The 22,242-nt window shown below is 46.2% G+C and overlaps 1 protein-coding gene across 2 annotated transcripts in view; it reads left to right on the forward strand.

Moving 5' to 3' along the window:
• SHROOM2 (shroom family member 2) overlaps nucleotides 1-22,242 on the forward strand; it is a 143,501-nt gene that overhangs the window by 102,836 nt on the left and 18,423 nt on the right. For both annotated transcript variants that reach the window (XM_038586792.1, XM_038586793.1), the window contains exon 6: nucleotides 19,967-20,650. In XM_038586792.1, coding sequence (XP_038442720.1) covers nucleotides 19,967-20,650 — 684 coding nt within the window. The remainder of the gene's footprint in view (nucleotides 1-19,966; nucleotides 20,651-22,242) is intronic.

The following is a 22,242-nucleotide window of genomic DNA, read 5'->3' on the forward strand; positions in this document are numbered from 1 at the left end:
TGTGTCAGAGGGACACAGGAGCCAACTGAAATAGCTTCCTATGACTATAGCTAGAATAATTTAAACAAGATAAAGTAGTGTTAGACTGTAACCCAGTGTATAAAGTTTATTCCTGAGTTCATAACTGACTTGCATTAATGATTGAACAAGTAAGTGGAGAGAGAAAAGACAAATTTCCCAAGCAGAAAAATTCCAAGTAATCTGTGTAGATCTTCTGCCCTGAGGCAAGTGGAATAGAACTCCCGGCTCCTTAAATATGGGCTGTGTATGGCTCACCTCCTTCCAAAGAAGGCAGGATGAAAAGGTGGAGGCAGAGAAGGAGCTCACGATGGAGAAATTGGCATACGCTAACCCCTGCCAGGCGATGCACAGAGACGAGTTGCATTGACAGCATGACCCTTGCTATCACGTGATGAGAATGGCACTTGTTACCTTTGTGATCTTCCCTAAAATCCATAACCATAATCATGACCAAAACATCAGGCAAATTTCAGTTGGGAAACATTCTACAAAATGCCTGAACAATACTCCTTAAAATTGTCAACGGCATCAAGAACAAGGAAATTCTGGGAAGCCGTTGCTTGGGAGAAGCTGAGGAGACGTGACAACTGAATGTAATGTGGTACCCTGAACAGGGTCCTGGCACAGAAGAAGGACGTTAAGTAAAAAAGAAATCTGAATCAAGGATGGACTTCAGTTAATATTCATATCCCAAGATTAGCACATTAATTACAACACGTTACCATATTAAGTAAGATGTTAACTGTTGGGTAGACCAGGCAGTGGGTATATGGGAACTCTCTTATTGTCATAATTTTTCTGTAAACCTAAAAGCATTCTAAAATGAAGTGTTTATTTAAAAGTAATTTTATTAAAGATTTTTTTAATTTATTATTTTAAAATTATTTATTTATTCATGAGAGACACAGGCAGAGGGAGAAGCAGGCTCCCTGCGGGGAGCCAGATACAAGACTCAATCCCAGGATCACACCCTGAGCCGGAAGCAGACACTCAACCATGAGCCACTCAGGTGTCCTTTGAGATTTTATTTTTAAGTAATCTTTATACCCAACATGAGGCTCGAGCTGAGAACCCAAGATCAGGAGTTATATCCTTCAGCAACTGACCCAGCCAAGTGCCTCTAAAATAATGCATTTTGAATTATTCAGCTTGTAAATATTAGGAACACACCTTTTGAGCAGTAAGTGTGGTGAAATATCCAATCAGCTACCAGATTCTTAGTAGATATGCATTATGTGGATGGCTGTGCATCCTTGCACTGAGTGTTGAGGATATAGTCTGGGGCAGATGTCACCCTCTCTTAGGAACGGGATCATGTACTCGGTAAAATAATAGGTGGCGATGAGAAGTTGTAGAAAGAATGTAAGCTTTGGGGTTAAAGACACAGGTTCAAATTCTCATTTTCCTTTTCAGTGTGCATGCATCAGGCCACCTAAGTTAATAACCTCGTGTCCCCAGATGATGAGGTCTCATAGCAACGTTCCTTGTAGACCTATTTAAATGCTGACTGGCTATAACACGCATGCATCAGCATTGGTGCTCAGGATCAAGAAGGTGTGGAAAAAAGGGAAAAGTCACTCTTACAAATATAGCAGTAATCTGGGAGATGCTGCAGAGTAGCATGTGTTATTGGCCAAATGGGAAAGACTCAGAAATAATTGCCACGAATTCACAAAGGGCTGACGGAAGCAGGTTGAAAAGAGAAAACCCATTCTGAAGGGTAAGCATGAGACTGGAGAAGCCTTGGAGCTCAGTCTGGGAAGGGGCTGTCCGGGACAGCGTTGGGGGGGTGCCTTCCGTGTGGGGGTGACTCTGAGGTCTCGGGCTGCTTCGGGAGGGAGGTGGAGGGCAGGGGCTTTCAATGCGGATCATTGTGAGATGACGGACTGGTAAGTCGCAGTCAGGCTGGGACTTTGTCTTCTCCCCTGAATGCTTTGCACACAGTAAACTTCCGGAAGTACTTTGTTAGTTGTTTGCTGGATTACGTTCCTAATGAGTGTGTAATAAACCTAAGAGTACAAATAGAATACAGAGAGACATAAATTAGGCTATTCAGCGGGATTTTTTTCCTTTCATTGTTCCATCTGATATTACTGTGCTTGTGGAGTTGAATAGTGTATCGCACATACTATGTGATTAGCATAGTTAAATAGATAAAGCTGAGTAAAAATATGTTCAGCAGGCTTTCCTTTATTTCCCCCTTTTAGATTATAAGGAGGAAGACAGCCAAGCGTTTTGGGGTTTTAAACGGGCAAGTCTTCTGGCGGGGTTGGGGGGCGGGGGGGGGGGGGGCGGGGTGCTAAGCTTAAGGAGCCTGGGGAACGTTGGCCCTGAGGTCAGGAGGAGTAGTCTGAGTCCCGAGGTTAGAGCCGCCGGAGCCTGCGGGAACTTGCCCATCACGAGGCAGCAGGCACCGACAGGCCAGCTGCTGGGCGCGGGGCTCTGAGGCTGGTCCGGCGGGAGGCGGTGAGCGCTGCGCCCCCAGACACCCCGCATTTGTCCTCAGGCAGCTCAGCCCGCACGGGACTGCTTGCCTGACGTCCTTAGCGTCTGCAGTTACGAGTGTTTCTTTTGTTCTCCTGTCTTTAAAAGCAGGTTGTCAGCTCACGGCGCGGTGAGTAAGGTCTGGGGAGATCTGCACACATTTGTCTTGTTTATTGTTCTGCCTGAAAATGAAAACTCCTGCCAGGTGGGCTGCAGATTCCAGCTCGAGCTCTGCATGCGTGCACGTATGCGTGTGGGCACACTACGCGTGTGCTGCATGTGTGCCGATAGGTGCCTGCAGAGTTTGCAGCTTTGGTTTTTGCGCTTGGCTGAAAGCGCACTGAAACTAGGAGGCAGTGCCTTCCAGCGCCGGGTCCGGGCTGCAAGCCATAGTGCCGAGTGACCGGTAGCCTTGGCGCGCGGGGAGCCCTGCTCCGCGGGAGAGCTGCAGACCTGCCTGCCCTGCGGGAGGCCAGCATTGCACGAAGACCCGTGTGCCTTGTCTCGCCTTTTCATTTTTCCATACCAGCAAGAAATTAGCATTTTCATGACTGAGACGCTGAATGTGGACACTGAAAGAAAATGGTGAGTCAGCCACATGGAAGTGGAGGAAAAAAAGCAAAATCAGGTGTGCATGTTTAGTCATGAAAAAATGCTCTGTGGGTGAATTCACACATAGCCTGCTTGCTAATTGCAGCGACAACATCTAAAAGGAGAAAATGGAATCGGTGCGGTTCTGAGTATTTTCCAGCTCTTAGATTTTTGCTCTCTGGTGGGATGTGACAGTTGAGAGGCATGCCATTTCTTTACAGGTTTTACCGTATGTGTGCTGTGGATCTTTTTTTACCTTTTATATTGTAAAAGAAACATCCGTGGGCGTTATTTCTAGATGATTGAAATGCCTTTGCTTTACTACCGGATGCTTTTGTGTGTGGAGGGAGGATGCCATTTTCAGAGAAATTGCTGCATATGTGTGTGTGTATGCATACACATGCACGCACATGCATCTACTGTTTGGGTCTGCATTTACTGACTCACATAGGAAGGAGTTATTTTTAGATGCATGTTTTAGCGGTCATGCTGTTGAGAAGAGAAAAAGGAGTTTGAAGAAAGATTTTTGGAAATCTACCTGGCAGCATTTATAATTAAATCATTAAATAGCCTTACATATTGGAGACTTACAGAATGAATGAATGAAACGTGTTATGTAAAATGTCTGAAAATTTTGTACAGATTTGCTGGCTGACTGGCATATTTTCCTTGGGAAGCAGAGTCCTTGAGAGGGTATTCTATAAATATTCTTTATGGCTATGTTGCAGAAAAGTATTCCACGGATGGTAGAAAGAGGTGCATCTCTACAGTTGCTTTTTGTCATGCATGATGAAAAGAACATTCTCTGTCTCTCTCTGTCTCTGTCTCTCTCACACAGACACACACACACACACACACACACACTCACACACACCCCTTAAAAAATTTGCAGGGTATTCTCCTAGATACATGAACAGAATACACACAGAAGCAATTCTTTTAGAAGAGTACTAGGAATACCATACATGTTGGTATGAAGAGTATAGGTTGTATTAGGCATCTCTTGCCCAACTGGAGTGACATGACCCTGGTAAGTGTATGCTTGCTGCCCCTTATTCTGCATGGACTGGCTGCTTCCCCAAAGTCCACCTTTGAATTTCAGAGGTATATTAGGAAGTTAACATCTCATGTGGCTTTTAGAATGCATTTGTTTCATTTTTCATGCCTTTAATTCTTTGCCTCTTGTGTGCATTAAAATTTAAGAAGATTAAAGTGGAGAAGTAGTAGAAACAAGGGCTGCTGTTGTGTGTCCACTGGATCAGTGGACACTCGTGTTTTCTACCTGGCTTTTTCTAGATAATCAGGTCCTTTCTGAGAGGCTTGTAGACATAGCTGGATGTCTGGAGAGATGCTAGAGTTATTTAGTTTTTTGCCTTAAAAAAATTTTTTTTCAGAATTCCTTGTGTTTATTCTTTTTTTTTTTTTTTTTTTATTTAAGATAGTCACAGAGAGAGAGAGAGAGAGGCAGAGACACAGGCAGAGAGAGAAGCAGGCTCCATGCACCGGGAACCCGACGTGGGATTCGATCCCGGGTCTCCAGGATCGCGCCCTGGGCCAAAGGCAGGCGCCAAACCGCTGCACCACCCAGGGATCCCCCTTGTGTTTATTCTTAAAGTTGACAAAGCATTACATATTTTTATCTCTTGCACACACATACGCACATGCACGCTCGCACACGCACGTAACTTGAGCCTTATTATATTGCATGCTATGCTCATTCTATAATAAACAAACTGGGGCTGAAGTGACTGGATTCACACAGCCAGTTCATAGGGAAGCCTTGCCTGCGGTATGGCTGCTTTGTAATGTGGTGGGTTCTTGCTGACTCATACCTCCCACCTCTGTGATTAAGAGAGTCCTCCAGGTAAGTATGGACTGAGTGAGATGGTGGTACATGTTGCCAAACCTAGTGTCTTACTAACTTTCCTGTCCCATACCCAGTGTGCTCCTGGTACAGTGAGAGGGACTCCTAGGATAGGCTCCCAGGGAGTGTGTGGTACAGAGAACCCCTCACCAGATGGAGAGACTGGAGACACGTGTCCCAAACCTGTGTGGGTATAATTTGCAGGTTGCTCAACCTTTCTGACCTTCCATCTATCCATTAAAACAGGAGTTCAGAGTTACTGATTTCTAAGGTCCCTATTAGACATAATAGTTTTTCATTGTCAGAGAAAGAAGCCAGGGACTCGAATTCCCCTTAAGATCACCCTTCCAGGCTCATAGGTCATATTATCTTACTCCTGTGCCACCAACATTCATGTGTAAGAAGACATAGAAATATATAGGAGACATACACACACACACACACACGTGTGTAATATCTCTGAGATCCACTTAGAGATAAAAGGAGCTCCTGCAGCAGAGTTTGTCTTCTGCCGGTAGGCTTTGCTGAAGCGGTGGCAGTGCCCTTGACAGCTACACCTGCTTAGGTATGGAGTGTGCTATCACTCCATAAAGTCAGTGACTAACAAATGAAGTGCTCTGAGATGTCACCTACATAAAGTTTGTTATTGAATGACTGTTATAAACTCTAGCCAGTGGGCCCTTAAACATACTCAGAGGCCATTAAAGGTAGAATAACTAGAAATTCTAGGAAGGTGTTTAACATTTATGTATGCATATGTACCCACTTGTGCAAATGTACACATTTGCACGCATGTGTACGTACATGTGTATATGGACAGCATACATGCACTCACATAGTAGACGTTTTATAGAGTAATTAACTATATAAGGTAAATTTTTATGTACAATAAAAATATCTAAAGCCTATTAGGTAAATAATCCATTTCCAAATACGGTTCAGCTGAGTAATAATAATTAGACCATCTCAAATGTGGGATTTTCAGAATTTTGGATCATATGCAGTAGGAAGAAGACAACCAAAGCAAACAATTTTCTTTTAAATTATAGGGAGAATATAGTATTCTAACTATTTTAATCTTTCATTGCATAATTACCCACATTCAAGATGGCTCCTTATTTCATAAGCTTGACATATGTTTTTGAGAGTCAGGATTTTTACTAATTTGAGGATACAGCCTTCTAGGCTGTGTATATGTTATTTTAAAATCTGTTTTACTAATTAAAATATTCTTACTAAATAAGGAAGTTCTGTGAGCAATGCGCGGCATTCTAAGATCCAAATACCCAGTAGAGGTCCTGTGGACTTTTAGTGTTATCTCCTGTCTTTCATAGTTATAAGCAGTACTGTAGCAAACATCTTGTAGTGAAATATTCATGTTCTGGCACGCTAATTTCCTTAGGATGAAATTCTAGATGTGGAATTGCAAGGCAGGCTTTTGGGAAATATGCTCAAGGGTGCCGTCCATAAAATGTGTACTATTTATGTCCTACCCACCCCCCCAACAGCCTAGGACAGTCTTGCCTTTCCCAAAACTTGGTCCATATTAATAATTCTGGGACTACACAGGCAAAAAAGTTCTTTCTTTCAAGTAGGCTGCATGGTGTGGAGTCCAACACAGGACTAGAACTCATGACCCTGAGATCAAGACCTGAGCCAAGATGAAGAGATACTCCACCAACTGAGCCACCCAGGCATAGTTGCAGAGAAACTCCATTTGTAACTTACTCCATTTGTAACTTACTTTTTCTCAGTAACTAGCAAAGTAAAGTTGAACTTTGTGACTTATCTAGCCATTTGGTTTTCTTTTCTTTTGTTTGTTACCGCTCACATTTTATGTTCATTTTCCTGTTGGGGATGGGGCCTTTCTTTCTTGATCATTGTTACTTAGGTTCCAAATAGATGGCTGAAGTGCATTTGATGTGTACTTTTGAAACCTTTATGTTTGGTTCCAGTTAGTTTCTTCCTTGTTTTTTTTTTTTTTTTTTTAGTTTCTTCCTTTTTAATGTACTAACTAGTGTTAATGATGTCATTATCCCTTCCTGGTGGCTTTGCACAGTTCATTCCTATTCTGCTGGCTCCTGGCTATTGTGTGCTGGCCTTTGCATTAGTACCTAGAAAGCATAACCACCTGGGGCTCTGTGGGTGTGAAATTTCCTATGATTTGTAGCCTGCACCTGAAATATTCTCCAGTATTTTCACAAGAAGAACCCAGGTGTTTTGGTTTTGGTTTTTAAACATTTTATTTATTTATTTGAGAGAGAGAGAGAGAGAGAGCACAGAATGAGAGGGAGAAGCAGACTCCTCACTGAGCAGGATGGATCCCAGAACCCTGAGACTGTGACCTGAGCCGAATGCAGACACTTTACCTACTGAGCCACCCAGAACCCAGGTGTTTTAGAAGAATGTTTTAATGTGGTTTGGCAAAGAGAAAGCAGCAGGGAGAAACGAACAGTACACCTGAGCTTAGGTTATTAGGCACATTACTTAGGCTCTTGGGGCTGCAGTGTCCTGCAAGTGCTACGTTTTGTCGGTCATGCTTGCTCTCTGCAAATGGAGGTTAATGATACAGTTGCCTCTGCCGCAGAATTGAGAAGTGCTTGGCTTCCCAGTATCCCCCTAGCATCCTGCCACCCTTACTGCTCTGGTTGACAGGACTCCCAGGGTCCATCTGAGGCACAACTGTCAGACTTCCTTATATTCTAGGGTCTGCTCATGTGAGCACTTGTCCATGCTTGTCCCTTTGTCCTCGTTGTTTTCTTTCATTGGGATGTTTTTTGTGTATTTTCATGTTCCTTTTGTGTGTTTTCCTTTGATACACCACCTCAAAACGTTTGATCACTCAGTGTAAGTATGTCAAAATAAAATAAGTAGAAGCCATATAACTATAGATGTAAACATTCAAAAGAGTAAAGGGCTCGATCACCAGTTAGTATTTTTTTTTTTAATTTTTTTAAACTTTTATTTATTTATGATAGGCACACAGTGAGAGAGAGAGAGAGGCAGAGACACAGGCAGAGGGAGAAGCAGGCTCCATGCACCGGGAGCCCGACGTGGGATTCGATCCCGGGTCTCCAGGACCGCGCCCTGGGCCAAAGGCAGGCGCCAAACCGCTGCGCCACCCAGGGATCCCACCAGTTAGTATTTTAATTATGGTCATTGCTTTGTTGAAAAATTGAGTTACTTCACATAGCCTTTCATGGGCAAGTAGACATCATTGAATCTGTGAGTTGTTTCTATAGCATTCATAGCAATGTATGTGAAAATGGAAGGAGAGAGTCAGCAGACTGCTACGGACCAGAGCTGGCAGCGTCCAGCTCATTTATGATCAGGTGAGAGCATGAGATCATCTCCCAGGCCATCCAGCTCCAGCATATAGTTGTGTGTATGTGTGTGTGTGTGTGTGTGTGTGTGTGAGAGCGTGTGCAGGTGCGCCCCTATGTTTTAATTTCCACTACATCAGCAGAACCACAGTCTCAGTGGACAGGTCTTCCAATGACAGGTATGTCTCTAGTTACCTGTATTTGTGTGGTTAGGTGCCAGCAAGCCTTTAAGGTTGAATCAGGTTCAGAGAAAATCTCCCTTGAGGGATCTTCTCATCTATTATTGGGGAAAATAATACATAACAGATTGCCATAGACTAGGTGTTTAAACAACAGACATTTCTCCCAGTTCCAGAGGCTGGAAGTCCAGGATCGAAGTCAACTATTTTGGTTGCTGGTGAGACCCATTTCCTGGTTTGCAGATGGCTGTGTTCTTGTTCTTGCTGCGTCCTTACATACTGGAGACCACACAGCAGGGCAGCAAGCTCTCTTATGTCTTTCTTATCTTTTTTAAAAAATTTTATTTATTTATTCATGAGAGACAGAGAGGGAGGCAGAGACACAGGCAGAGGGAGAAGCAGGATCCATCCAGGGAGCCGGATGTGGGACTCGATCCTGGACCCCAGAATCATCACACCCTCAGCCAAAGGCAGACGCTCAACCACTGAGCCACTCAGGCATCCCTTGTGTCTCTCTTCTTCTTCTTCTTTTTTTAATTTTTTTTTTATGTCTCTCTTCTAAGGGCACTGTCCCTCCACTTAGGGATCAATCCTCATTATCTAATTACCTCCTATAGGTCCCACCACCTAACACCTTCCCATTGGGGGTTACGATCTTACACATGAATTTGGAAGGACACAGAAATGAATGTAAATGCTGTGCTGCAGGGTAGTCAGAAAGCCCAAGAAAATCAGCCCGCCAGCCTTGCCTTCCTCTCCCTCCCTGCCTGCCTTCCTGCCTCCTCTGTTTCTTCCCCTTACCCCACTGAGTCTTTGCTGAAGCCTTGCTTTGTGCCAGGGACTGTGTGAGGCCCAGGGACAGAAATGGGTGCTATGAGTGTACCCAGGAGGAGCGATACCAAATGAAAATAACACAAGTGAATTGAGAACAATTTGTGAATAAGCAGGTGGAGATTACATCCGTACAGAGGTTCAGCAGAAGAAAGGCTTATCTTTGTCAACAGGTCCAGGAAACACTTCGTGGAAAAGGTTGCAGTTCATGTGGATCTTAAAGAAAACAGGAATGGTGTCTGTGGGGCACATCCTGAAGAGTGGATCCAAGTGGAGATAGGGAAACCACCAGGCATGGATGGCAGGGAACGGCCTCTGGCTAAAATGCCTGTTGCAGGAACAGAGGTCCCTGTGGAGTGGCAGGTGGCTCGGGAAGGATGAGGCAGGGAGCCTGGAACACCAAGTGTGCAGTCTGCCCTTAATTTGGTGGTGGTGGGACGAGAGGCTAGAAGTTTCCGGAGGAGAGGATCAAACATATCTACTTTTCATGCTAATTGGAACAAAAATGTGTACATGTTTGTAAAATGCAGTAAGTGGAGGAGAGAAGATGGGAAATGCCCATCACAGGTGATCCATCACGCGGAATACTTCATTTAACAATCTGGAAAAGTTATGGCAAGATGGTTCTGCTTTCAGAAAATTTAACTTGCAAAAGTTGTGAACAGATTCACCCTCAAATTTGTTGAAATGTGTTTCCCTGTGTTCTATTAAATTTTAATCTTCTACATCTGCTTAAAGTTGGTTCTCCTTGCAGATAAGAGCACGGAGTAGGAGTAAATTACAGGGGTTTCAAGCAGGGTTACAATGACTGCCCTAGAGCAAGAGGGAACTTTCTGGGGCAGTGCAATTGTGCAATTAACTTGATTGTGGTGGTGAAGATACAACCCTTTTACCCAAACCTCCAATCGCTTGAGTTTTATGGTGTGTAAACAATACCTTGATAAAATTGTGGGGTGTGGGAAAGACGAGAGGTGAAAATGTGTTGTGATGTAAAGACCTCCCAGATCTGTAGCTAGAGTTCTGGGAATTCAAACACTTGGTTTTAAAAGCTTAAGTGGCTCAGAAGAAAAGCAGGTAGGTGTAGAGGGCATGATTGAAGGAAAACCCAAATTCATTTGTCACTTGTTAACCCATGCCCTAATGCTTCTAGCTTTTAAGTTTTTATCAATGATAGATCATACCTAATAAAAGCTTACTTAGCCTAGATGTTCCTGAAACTATCATTTAGATGAATGAAATGTCTGCCATAATAAAATATTTATCTGATCCGATTTTTCCTTCTAGCTGCATCTAACAATTTCAAGTGACAGTTTGTGGTTCACATGAGGCTGGTCACAAGAGACTATTGCTCCCACGAGTAGCTGAAAAACAGCCATAAAAGTTATAAAATCATAGCTTTAGGGCGGCCCTAGTGGCACAGCGGTTTGGTGCCGCCTTCAGCCCAGGGTGTGATCCTGGAGACCTGGGATCGAGTCCCACATCGGGCTCCCTGCATGGAGCCTGCTTCTCCCTCTATCTGTGTCTCTGCCTCTCTCTGTGTCTATGAATAAATAAATAAAATCTTAAAAAAAAAATCATAGCTTTAAAAGAACTCAGCAGGCCTTCCTCTGTGTAAAGTCTCCCCTCGTCACCCCGTTGGCATTCTCCTCAAACATTCCTCTTAGTACTTTTCAAAATGAGCTTGAATTTTTAGTTAGTTAGTTAGTTAGTTAGTTAGTTAGTTAGTTAGTTAGAGCTTGAATTTTTAAAGACTTAATATCTGCCTTGCCTTCTAGCCCAGGGTTGGGCAGACTACAGCCCAGGGGCTGAATCCCCTGGGCCCAGGGGCTGAGAAGCCTTTCTGGGTGAAGGATTAAGGATCAAGGATTGGTCCCTCCAAGGCTGATACCAAGGGGTACTTAATCTCACTGAGATTTTTTTTGGATGACAATAATCTAGTTCTGGAGGGACATGCCAAGCCAAGGATTAAAAAGCTTTAGGGGGTTTTAATATTGCGATCAAGGGGTTAGGAAAATGGGAGATAAGGAATTTGGGAGGGAAGGGTCCCATAAGGTAGAGATTCTCAGCACTGGCTTGACTTCCACATTACTTCTGCTTTTGCTCCAATACAGACATGCAGGCATGCATGTCCTCATTAGCCCCTACCTCTGCCCAGGCCTGGCTTCTGATGTGGTAAGTTTTGAAGAGAGCATAGATTTGTACATCTGAAGTCATCCCTTACATTCCTTCAGAATACTCTTGAGAATTAGAGGGGGAGGTTCAAAAACAAGATGTACCAGGAATACAAAGTGGTTGATTCTAAGGCATGGATACCTGGAGGTTGACTGTGTATTCCCTCATATATTTTGCTGGAAATCATCTTCCTTATAAAAGCTTTAAAACCAAAACTTCAGACAAAAACATGGCCCTGCTCTCGTCTATCAGGGCAGGGGTTTATTCTAGGTGGGAGGGAGGTGAGGGGTTGGGGTCAGGACAGAGTCTAAGGAGGGTGTGTGTATCTGCAGCATTACTCTGCTTTTTACAAACCTCAGAAGGAAATATAGAAGGATAACTTCATGCCTGGGAGGGGCAAAAAGTCTCTAATAATTATTACACTTTCCCTGTTTTCTTTAGATTGGCTTCCAATTGGTAATAGCTTCCCATGCACTGTGAAAGGAGCTGTCAGGGGGTCAGGAGGCAAGGGAACTTTTCTTTCTTTTTTTTTTTTTTTTAAATTTTTATTTATTTATGATAGTCACAGAGAGAGAGAGAGAGAGAGGCAGAGATACAGGCAGAGGGAGAAGCAGGCTCCATGCACCGGGAGCCCGACGTGGGATTCGATCCTGGGTCTCCAGGATCAGGCCCTGGGCCAAAGGCAGGCGCCAAACCGCTGCACCACCCAGGGATCCCCAAGGAAACTTTTGTTTTTCATGTGTCTCTTGTGGTTTGCATTTTGTGTCCTGCTTCACTTCTCTGGTCCGACATTCGTTGACCCATGCTGACAGCGGGGTCCTGGCTGGCTCCACGTTAGCTGAACTGGGGCACCCAAATGCCTATCAGAAGAGATAGCAGGTCTCCACCAGCACTGTGGGGTGACTGGTGGCATTCCTGAGGGCACTCTTGTGTCCTGCAGCTTCAGAAGACGAGTGGGGTCCCCGCTGAGTCACCTGGTCAGACTTGCAGAGCACGCTGAGTGTACTTTGTGGCCAGGAGCTGAGCAACATCCATGGCCAGCCCCACTTGCCCCTAAAATCTTGATTTGATCGTTCGGCCACTTCTAAAACCTTGCAGTTGGTATAGGCTTGCCTGTTCTTTGAACTGCATAAAACATGTTTTTAGGAAACCCAAAAACAGAACGCCAGGACAAAACTGCTAACAGATCACATGCAAATGTCATTTATATTCAATTTATCTGTGCCTCTGATTCTAACTGGCTTGGAGCTGATTGGCAGAGGGAATTTGGCTGATTTTGTTCAAGAAAAAAATTTTTTTTTTTTAATTTGGGGGGATCCCTGGGTGGCGCAGCGGTTTGGCGCCTGCCTTTGGCCCAGGGCGCGATCCTGGAGACCCAGGATCGAATCCCACATTGGGCTCCCGGTGCATGGAGCCTGCTTCTCCCTCTGCCTGTGTCTCTGTCTCTCTGTCTCTCTGTCTCTCTCTCTCTCTCTCTCTCTCTCTGTGACTATCATAAATAAATAAAAATTTAAAAAAATATATTAAAAAAATAATAAAGCACACTATTAAAAAAAAATTTTTTTTTCAAGTGTCACATCTTGAAACCAGGAATGAGGGTTTCTAGCCTGGAATAGATTCAAAACATGTGTTCTGACAACAGAGTTGGATACTTAAGGACCCTCACAGATTATAATCTCTGAATCTAGGTGTTTTCTGTGACTGCACACTAGCCCTTTCAGAAGTCTGTGCTCGTATATTTGGTTTTGGGTCATCTGTGAGTGGAGCCTATTAATCTGTTCTCTACATAAATGACTTATCAGGCTCTCTAATTTGAGTTCTTTGCTGTTACCGTCCAAGTATCTACAAGCAAAAATAAAACCCAAAGGAAGCAAATCTTTTTATCCATCTGTTAAGACAATGAAGAAATAACATTCATCTGATTTTCTAAAGTAGTTGCTTTCCCCACGTGGCATTAGAATCACAGAAGAGAAACACCTGGGTGGCTCAATGGTTGAGCGTCTGCCTTCAGCTCAGAGCGCGATCCCAGGATCCTGGAATCAGGTCCCACATCGGGCTCCCTACAGGGAGCCTGCTTCTGTGTCTGTGTCTCTGCCCCTCGCTCTGTGTCTCTCATGAATAAATAAATAAAATGTTAAAAGAAAAAAAAAAAGAATAATCACAGAAGAGAGAGCCTATTTGGGCTTGGCACAGAGAGAAAAGCTTCCGTGGAGATGTTGCAGTAAGGAGATGACTGAATCGAAAATGGTTCAGGCCTCCTACCCTCCCACGAGGTGATTCTGCAAGACACAAAAGTGGGACAGCTCTCTCCATCATCCCTGGCGTGTCTGCTTATTTGTTCAGTCGATGTTGTTTGCATGCTTAGAAACTGGGATAGGACAACCAGACAGCTGCTAACCTACAGGGGTTCACCGTCTAGGAAGTCCCGTGGTAATCTGGCACCTCCCAGGAAAGAGTAGGCGATGCCATTATTCCTGGTGTTCCTGCTGTTTGAAATGTTTCCTGAGTGTTTCTGTCCACTCATTAGCGAATGGGTCAGTTGATCGGTCGATTACGTCTGTTGAGCGCTCATGCCTCGCCCATCATCTCCTTTTCCCACCTCATTTGGCTTGGCGGGGGTGGGGTGGGGGGGGTGGGGGGGGCTGTGTAGATAGAAGAGCTTTCTGCTTGTACCTCGCCAAGGTGATGTGTGTCTGTTGGGGATTCCCTGGGGGACGAGAAGAGCAGTGGAGATGCCAGGGACTCATCCAGGACACTCATGTTTGTTGTGGTGCGAGTGTCCCGTGCATTCCCGGCCACCGGGGTCGTCTGAATGCCTACTCCCGTGGCTGCTCTTCGGACTGCCCGGCTGGTGCTGGTGCGTACACCATGCTTTCTTTCTTTCTTTTTTTTTTTTTAAGAATTATTTTTTCATGAGAGACACACAGAGAGGAAGAAAGAGGCAGAGACACAGGCAGAGGGAGAAGCAGGCCCCACGCAGGGAGCCCAATGTGGAACTCGATCTCGGGTCTCCAGGATCACACCCTGGATTGAAGGAGGCGCTAAACCACTGGGCCACCCGGGCTGCCCCGCCGTGCTTTCTAGCAGACGATTCTACACTTCACAACATCACTGCTGTCGACGCCCATCAGCAATGGATGTGTGCTCTCTCAAACTGTAAACACTGGCCTCCACAGTCCTTCATGGCAACCTGGCTCCATTTGGAAGGCAACTCCTCTGCGTTCTACCCAGTTGTCCTTGGAGGCAGTTTTGCTCTGTGCAAAAGTGGGCTCTGGGTCTGGCTTTGCAACCTCCACTCACAAGTACTATTCTTACACCGTCTCCAGTACACCAGCCACCCTATCCATTGCTAACGTCAACATAGGCTGGTTTTGTGAATGGCATGAGTTAGTATTGTTTGTGATTTTTTTTTTTTTTTTAAGATTTTCAGAGAGTGAGCAAGACAGAGCACAAGCAGGAGGAGTGGCAGGCAGAGGGAGAGAGAAGCAGGCTCCCAGCTAACCAGAGAGCCCGGTGTGGGGCTCGATCCCAGGACCCCGGGGTTATGACCAGAGCCAAAGGCAGACGCTTAAGCCACCCAGGAGCCATAATATTGAAATGACAGGAGGAAACACCTGAGTATCACCCTCCAGAGGAAGCTTGCTCTTCATCTCTCTGTTGTTGAGTCAGTTCCACGGCGCAGAATTCTGGTGGTACGGTTGTAGCACAGTGCCCTGCAGCAGCCTGCCACGGCGATGCCCTTCCCTACGTGGAGGTCAGGGCAGCCCTGCACCAGCTGTGCGGCACAGTGGTGTGTAGTGTGATGGGAAGGGAGTTTGGGTGGTGTTGGTGTCTTAGGGACCTGCGCTCAGATCTGCTCCACCACAGCTGGCCCTTTCCTCTTGGGTGCCCAGTGCAGCATCTGACTGGTAGGGACCAGCGCACGGAGCCTACCACCCCGGGGGCTTCCATCTGCCTCTGCCTCACATGGTGACACCCCCCACCCTCACCCCTCGCGTGGTGTGGCCTGTGATTCACCTTAACAGGTGAGGAAATGAAGCTTTTTGGCACACTGTTTGTTGCCTGATGTACTTTGGAAAGAAGGACCCTGTATACGTGTTACTTAGGTCATCCACGAGATGGACATGTTTTTCTTTTCCTTGGTGAAGATGATCGTTAACCCTGTTTGCAAAGCAGCAGTGAATTACTGATTACAGAGCAGTCTAAAAATGTTTAGGTGTGTTGGGAACGTTCATGTGCAAAGTTATTTCACTGAGAACCTAACGAACAGCCTGCAGCTTTGCTCTTTACCATTCTGCCTAGGGACCAAAAGCCACAAATGCACCTGGAGGTTTACTGGGCTTTCAGGTGATGGTGTGACACGTGTAAGCTTCACTCCTGAGGCCCCGGAGAAGAGAACCTGGTGCCCTGCCCTCCGTGGAGGCGCTCACAGCCCAGTGAGGAGAGCGGAGACCATGAACCGTGCAGTCACTGGAGAGTGACACGAGGCCCGTGCTGGGGGCGACCTCCAGGAGCCCAGGGACTGTGTGATCGGGAGCAGAAAATTGCTACCCAGAGAGGGAAATCCAGTGCTGCCACAGGACTCCTCTTGAACAGATGGAATCTGGAAATAAAACCGCCACCTCTCAGATATGGAAACCGATTTAGACACAGGCCTGGCCGGCTCCATACCCAGATCAAAAATGTAGATGTGACTTAGAACAGTGTTGGTGGGATTTCCAGAGCATTCTGTGTCTGTATGTGTATGTGTGTAATCTTTTTCCTTTTGGCCCTTTGGTCCTTTCTGCCCTGTCACAGGCTGTTTGGGCCACTGAGCAGCATTCACCAAGGTGGGTTTTCCTCTTCAGATTTGTTTTGTTTTGCTTCGTTGCCCTGTTGGAGACCTTTCACCTCCCGTTGCCCCCACCCCAGCCAGGCCAATAGGAAAGAACAGCACGGTGCTGGGCTCCAGCCCCAGATGGGGTTTGCAGGGCTCCCGGGGGTGTCCCCGCTGCTTACATAGAGCCTAGAGCCGCAGAGCTGCAGCCAGGCCTCCCTCCTCCTGGAGCTGCGCTGGAGCTGCTCTGTTCTCCTTGGTAACATGTGATTAGCATGTTCTGCGTGACAATGAGAAGCCTAAGCTGCATATCAATTGCTGGGACTCTGGAATGCAGCTGCCTTTTCAATTTTCCTTTGTATGGCTTGACTCAGCTGCTCCAGTGTATACCTAGGAGCAAATGCTTGGATGCTGTTGCTGGCACATCCTTAAGATATCTTATTTTCTTTATTTCACCATTGACTTTATACTTGAAAAGGTTTTATTTATTTTATTTTTTAAAAGATTTTATTTATTTTATTTATTTAGAGAAAGGCAGAGACTCGGGCAGAGGGAGAAGCAGGCTCCATGCAGGGAGCCAGACGTGGGACTTGATCCTGGGTCTCTAGGATCACGCCCCGGGCTGAAGGCAGCGCTAAACTACTGAGCCACCCAGGCTGCCCTGCCCGAAAAGTTTTTTTTAAATGGGGGGATATGCATACACAGAGACTGGCAGATACACATCAAAGACATGCAGAGCATAGACACACGTGCAACATACGCGGTGCACACATACATACACACATGTACTGCGTCGTCACTTGGAACCTATTAGAAACAGATTGGAACATGACCCTTGCAGGACCCCAGATTCCCACTTGTGGTCCTCCTTGTCCTTGTGACCCTGATTTCCTCACTGGAGTAATAAAAACCAATTAGTGGTTTTATGGCTTTGGCTTTGTAAGTTTGGTGGCTGGGAGAAGGAAAGAAAAAATAAGGGAATGGAAACGTGTCGCAGAAAGTGCTGTGCTAACGTAAATCTAACTGGAGTGCGGCATCAAGGTGGAGCACAGTGAACTCCATTCTAGAACAAGGAGAGACTGAGCAGTGTGCACACCACCCTGAGGGAACTTAGTGCCCTGCGGTCCTGCAAAGATGCCCCATCAGGAAGACAGGAAGGAGCCCGTGGGACCTTCTACCTGAGAGAAGCTGGGACCTACCCCTTGGGCAGACTCTGCAGCCGGTCTTTTGCTCCAAGTCCTCCTTTCACATATGTGAGTTCTCTTCTGTTTCTGGGCAGATCTCAGCACATCCTGCCTAAAACTCTGCAAATAGAGCTCTTTTTTAGTTAACATATTAAATGTGCATCCAGATGGCCAAAAGCACTTAGAGTTAAGCAATAAATTATAGCTAATTTAATTAGCTGTTTCTATGAGGTGGTGGATATTTTCGAAATAAGTGGTACCAGGTGCCCTCGTGAGGATCTGTGGATACTGTATTTCAAGCGTTTTGTAGGAGGAGAAAACATTCAAGCGTGGCTCGCTCTTTGAACTGAAGTATTGGGGAGGCACTTGTGAATGGTCATGAATGAGGTTTTACAGTCTTACCAGGCACAGTGGCCATTCCGTCACAGCAGGACAAAGCTGTTACTGCGAGGTGGAGGTGGGACACCGGAGCCCTGAGTTCTGCTTCTCAGAATGCGTTGTCAGCGTGTTTAATAGCCATTCAGTAACCACATGGCTGCTTGACTGTGTTCTCTAAGCATCCATTGTTATGTTCAGGTTATTTTGAAAACTTCTAGTTTCTCTTAGTGTGTACTGATATGTATTTTTTTTTTTTCTTAAATGCCTAGCTTCCTGGAATGGGGTTAATATTTTAAGTTCTTATGCTTGGCCATTTTGCCACCATGTGTTTCCTAAGCTGAGGCAGTGTGTTCAGCATCTTAGAAGCAGAAACCAAAGCTGCCTTCTCTCTGGGTCCTGCTGGGACTGGAACTCCTCTGCCCTCCCCCAGATACAGAGGGCTTCCAGCTTCTAGGTGGGGCAGGGTCCAGCTCTGTGTGGCCCAGGGTGGGGGGCTGGGCCCCAGCTGGCTGACAGTGGGGAAAGGGAAGGGAACTGGGTATGGTCTGGGTTCTGCTCTCCAGCATCCCCTGAACCCAGAGGGGCCCATTCTTCTGAGGACATGATCAGAGGGACATGCACAGGGCAGTGCACCTGCAGGCCAGCAACCTGGGTGGGCTTGGGACATCTGTAGCACCCAGGCCTGGCATCACGATGTCCCAGGACACAGGCATGCTCCTGGGTCTCAAAGAGGATACTGGAATGAGGCTCCTTCCCTAGTGTCGGGGTGGGGGTGGGGGAAGCTTTATCTGATTTGTTAGTTAGTAGGTTACATCTCTCATGGGTGCTGGTGCTCCACCTGCTGGTTCTCTGGTTGCCGCCCATCTTAGAGTTCCCTTTAGCAACTGCACAGTTGTCTCCCGGTGCAAAACTGCCCCTTCCTGAACAGAAGATTCCATCAGAAGCTCATTTTAGGACTTTGTCAGGTCAGGTGGAACCGTGGGTTGGCAAAGGCATGGCCTGCTGCTTTATTGCAAGTTTGGTACTTGTTAGCTCCGGAGTGTTGGCTATAGCACAGATAACCACACGCATGAGCACGCCTGTGGGAGTGTTTTGTGGGGACCTTTCTGTGTCTGTGTCTGTGCATATTAAATACTTGCATATGTGCATAAAAAGTGAACATAGAACTGGAAACAGAACAGTATGGAAAGATCAATGAACCACTGGCAGTGCCTGAAAGTCTTTGTTTTTCTCATTTTTAATAATATGCTACTGATTTTAAAGGTTTGATCAATAAGTGGATTTGTAGGGACGCCTGTGTGGCTCAACGGTTGAGCGTCTGCCTTCGGCACAGGGCGTGATCCTGGAGTCCCACATCAGGGTGCCTACATGGAGCCTGCTCCTCCCTCCGCCTGTGTCTCTGCCTCTCTGTCTCTGTGTCTCTCATGAATAAATGAAATCTTTAAGAAAAAAAAAATGGATTTGTAGCTCATGTTAGAAAGTTCTATCTCTTTGCATATGGCAATTTTCCAACATAAGCCACATAAAAATACTGTTGCAACACAAAATAAGTATTTTTGAATATAGCCATATGAGAATTTTCACCAACATTGTTTTTGTTTTGTTTTGTTTTTAAAGATTTTATTTATTTATGAGAGAGACACAGAGAGGAGAGAGAGAGAGAGAGAGGCAGAGGGAGAAGCAGGCTCCATGCAGGGAGCCCGATGTGGGACTTGATCCTGGGTCTCCAGGATCAGGCCCTGGACTGAAGGCAGTGCTAAACCACTGAGCCACCCAGGCTGCCCACCAACATTGTTTTTAAAAATCTTTGTGTAAGTTTTTTTGCCCCAGAATGCAACTTGCATGTACATGTATGTGTGTGTATATCTTACATGTGTGCATGTGTTTTTAATACTTCCCATCCTGTGATATGACATGCCAACATACCACCTGATGTTGTCCACTGGCTGTTTGGATTGGGTATCTTGCATTACAAATTGCAGTGGAGACAGGTGTCAGAAAACGTATATCGATTTAATTCCTTAAAATAATTTAAGAAGGTTATCAAGATCTGGTTCTAGTCCTGTTTGCAGAAAAGATGTTACTTGGAATCATTTGCTCATTTTTATACTTTCTTCCTCTAGACAAGCAGATGATGCCCAGTGTCCAGAAGACAGTACAACAGCACAGCAGGACTTCCAGAAGCCATCCCAGCCCCCTAAGCCATCTCCCGCCTGGGAAGCTCCAGAGGTGCCCCAGGAGGCCCGCAGCCGAGCGGGGACTCTACCTCGAGATTACAGATACCCAGAAGAGACGCTCCACCCAGGACCACAAGTGCAGAGCGCCCCCTCAGCCCTGCACACTCGAGGGCAGGACCCAAGGCCTGTGAACACTACACCACTCACCAAGAAGCCAGCCCCACAGAGGCCGCCACCGCCCAAACGTGAACCCAGGCCATTCAAGGGCCTGGCCGGTGGCACACCTGTGGCCACTCACCTAGGAGCCCCCAGCAAGTCCCTTCCACCACCGTCCCCAGAGGCCCTGGAGGCTTGTGTGGACCGCTTGTCTCTCTCCCACATCCCCTGTGCCTCGGTGGAGAAGCTGAGCAGCACCCAGCCTGAAGACAGTTTGAGGGCCGCTGGTGAGCACAGCAGGCAGCATGTAGATGAGCACACAGCCTGTCCTAAGCGTGAAGCTCTGCTCCCGTCCAGATTCCGGCCCCTGCACATGTCCACCATGGAGACCTCACGCTCACCTTCTCCTCAGTTCGCTCCCCAGAAGCTGACAGACAAACCTCCCCTGCTCATCCAGGATGAGAATTCCACAAGGTACCACACTGGGACGGTGGCCCTGTGCCCTTCCCCTTTCATGAGCTCCAGCGGGAGGTTTTTGGTGCATCTTTCCTGGGTGGTATCCGATGGGTACCTTGCTTCAGCTCCACACAGTGGATTTTCACTTGCTCCTGGGGACTAAGTCCGGGGTGGGGAGAGAATCCACAGTTCCAGTGGTCAGTTGGATTTTGAACTTGGTGGAGGGCTGTTCTGTTCCACAGGAGCAAGGGAGATGTAATGGAGGTGGTGACTATCCCCTGTCCCTTTCACCCAGGGCCAGCATTTAGATACGCAGCACCCACAGGCATCTGTGCACAAGGGCTATGTTTTCCCCAAGCACCTGTTCGTAATCAGAATCCATTTTATTTTATTTTATTTTATTTTATTTTATTTTATTTTATTTTATTTTATTTTATTTTATTTTATTATTTTATTTTATTTTTTAAAGACTTTATTTATTCATGAGAGACACACACAGAGAGAGAGAGAGAGAGAGAGAGAGCGCAGAAGCAGGCTCCATGCAGGGAGCCCGATGTGGGACTCAATCCCAGGACTCCAGGATCACGCCCTGGGCCAAAGGCAGGCTCTAACCCGCTGAGCCATCCAGGGATCCCCAGAATCCATTTTAAACTAAGCATGAGACTTGCAGGAGAAATTGATGTTTTTCATAATGTCCAGTATTTCCACTCTCTTTTTTCTTTCTTTTTTTTTTTTAAGATTTTCTTTATTTGTATGAGAGAGAGGGAGCACAGGGTAGAAAGAGGCAGAGGGAGGGGGAGAAAGAGAGTCTCAAGCAGACTCCATGATGAGCATAGAGCCCAACTTGGGGGTCAGTGCCAGGACCCTGAGATCTTGACCTGAGCTGAAACCCCAAGAGTCAGCCATTTAACCAATTATGCCATCCAGGCACCCCTCCACACTGGTTTTGTTGGGGTTTTTTTATTGCATTTTTATTTATTTTATTAAAGATTTTTATTTAATTATTAGAGCAAGAGCATAAGCAGGGGGAGCAGCAGAGGATGAGGAAGAAGCAGACTCTGCTGAGCAGGGAGCCTGATGCAGTGCTCGATCCCAGGAGCTGAGGGCAGATGCTCAATCGATGAGCCACCCAGGCGCCCCCACGCTGTTCTTTACCTTATGTGAAGAGCCAAGCTGGTACACACATTTAATTAAAGCAGACGAAACATGTGTTATATTGCATGGTGCTGCTGTTAGAAGTGCAGGCATGGGATTGTCTATCATGGCCATTGAGACAGTGATAAGTGTCATCCAACAGGGACTGGCCAGTCAAGAGCACTGACTGTTTACTGTTTTCCTCCTCCCTGAGTGCCTTTGAAGAGCTGAGAAATGGAAGAGGTGGAGAATTTTCCTCTTGTTCTCTAGACCAGTGCTTTTCAACCTGGGGGAAGGCAGTTTCACCTCCAGGGACATCGGGCTTTGTGGAGATGTTTTAGATGTCACAGCAGAAGAGGGAGTGTTGCTCCCGGCATCTAGTGGGCAGAAGCCAGGGTTTCCCACCACATCACTTGGGCCATGTCCCTGGTGGTAGAAGTGCTCATTCTCCTTTCTCTCCCTCTCTCTTTCATGAT

This window comes from Canis lupus, chromosome X (genome assembly GCF_011100685.1).
Source record: "Canis lupus familiaris isolate Mischka breed German Shepherd chromosome X, alternate assembly UU_Cfam_GSD_1.0, whole genome shotgun sequence".
In the NCBI taxonomy this organism is placed as follows: Eukaryota; Metazoa; Chordata; class Mammalia; order Carnivora; family Canidae; genus Canis; species Canis lupus.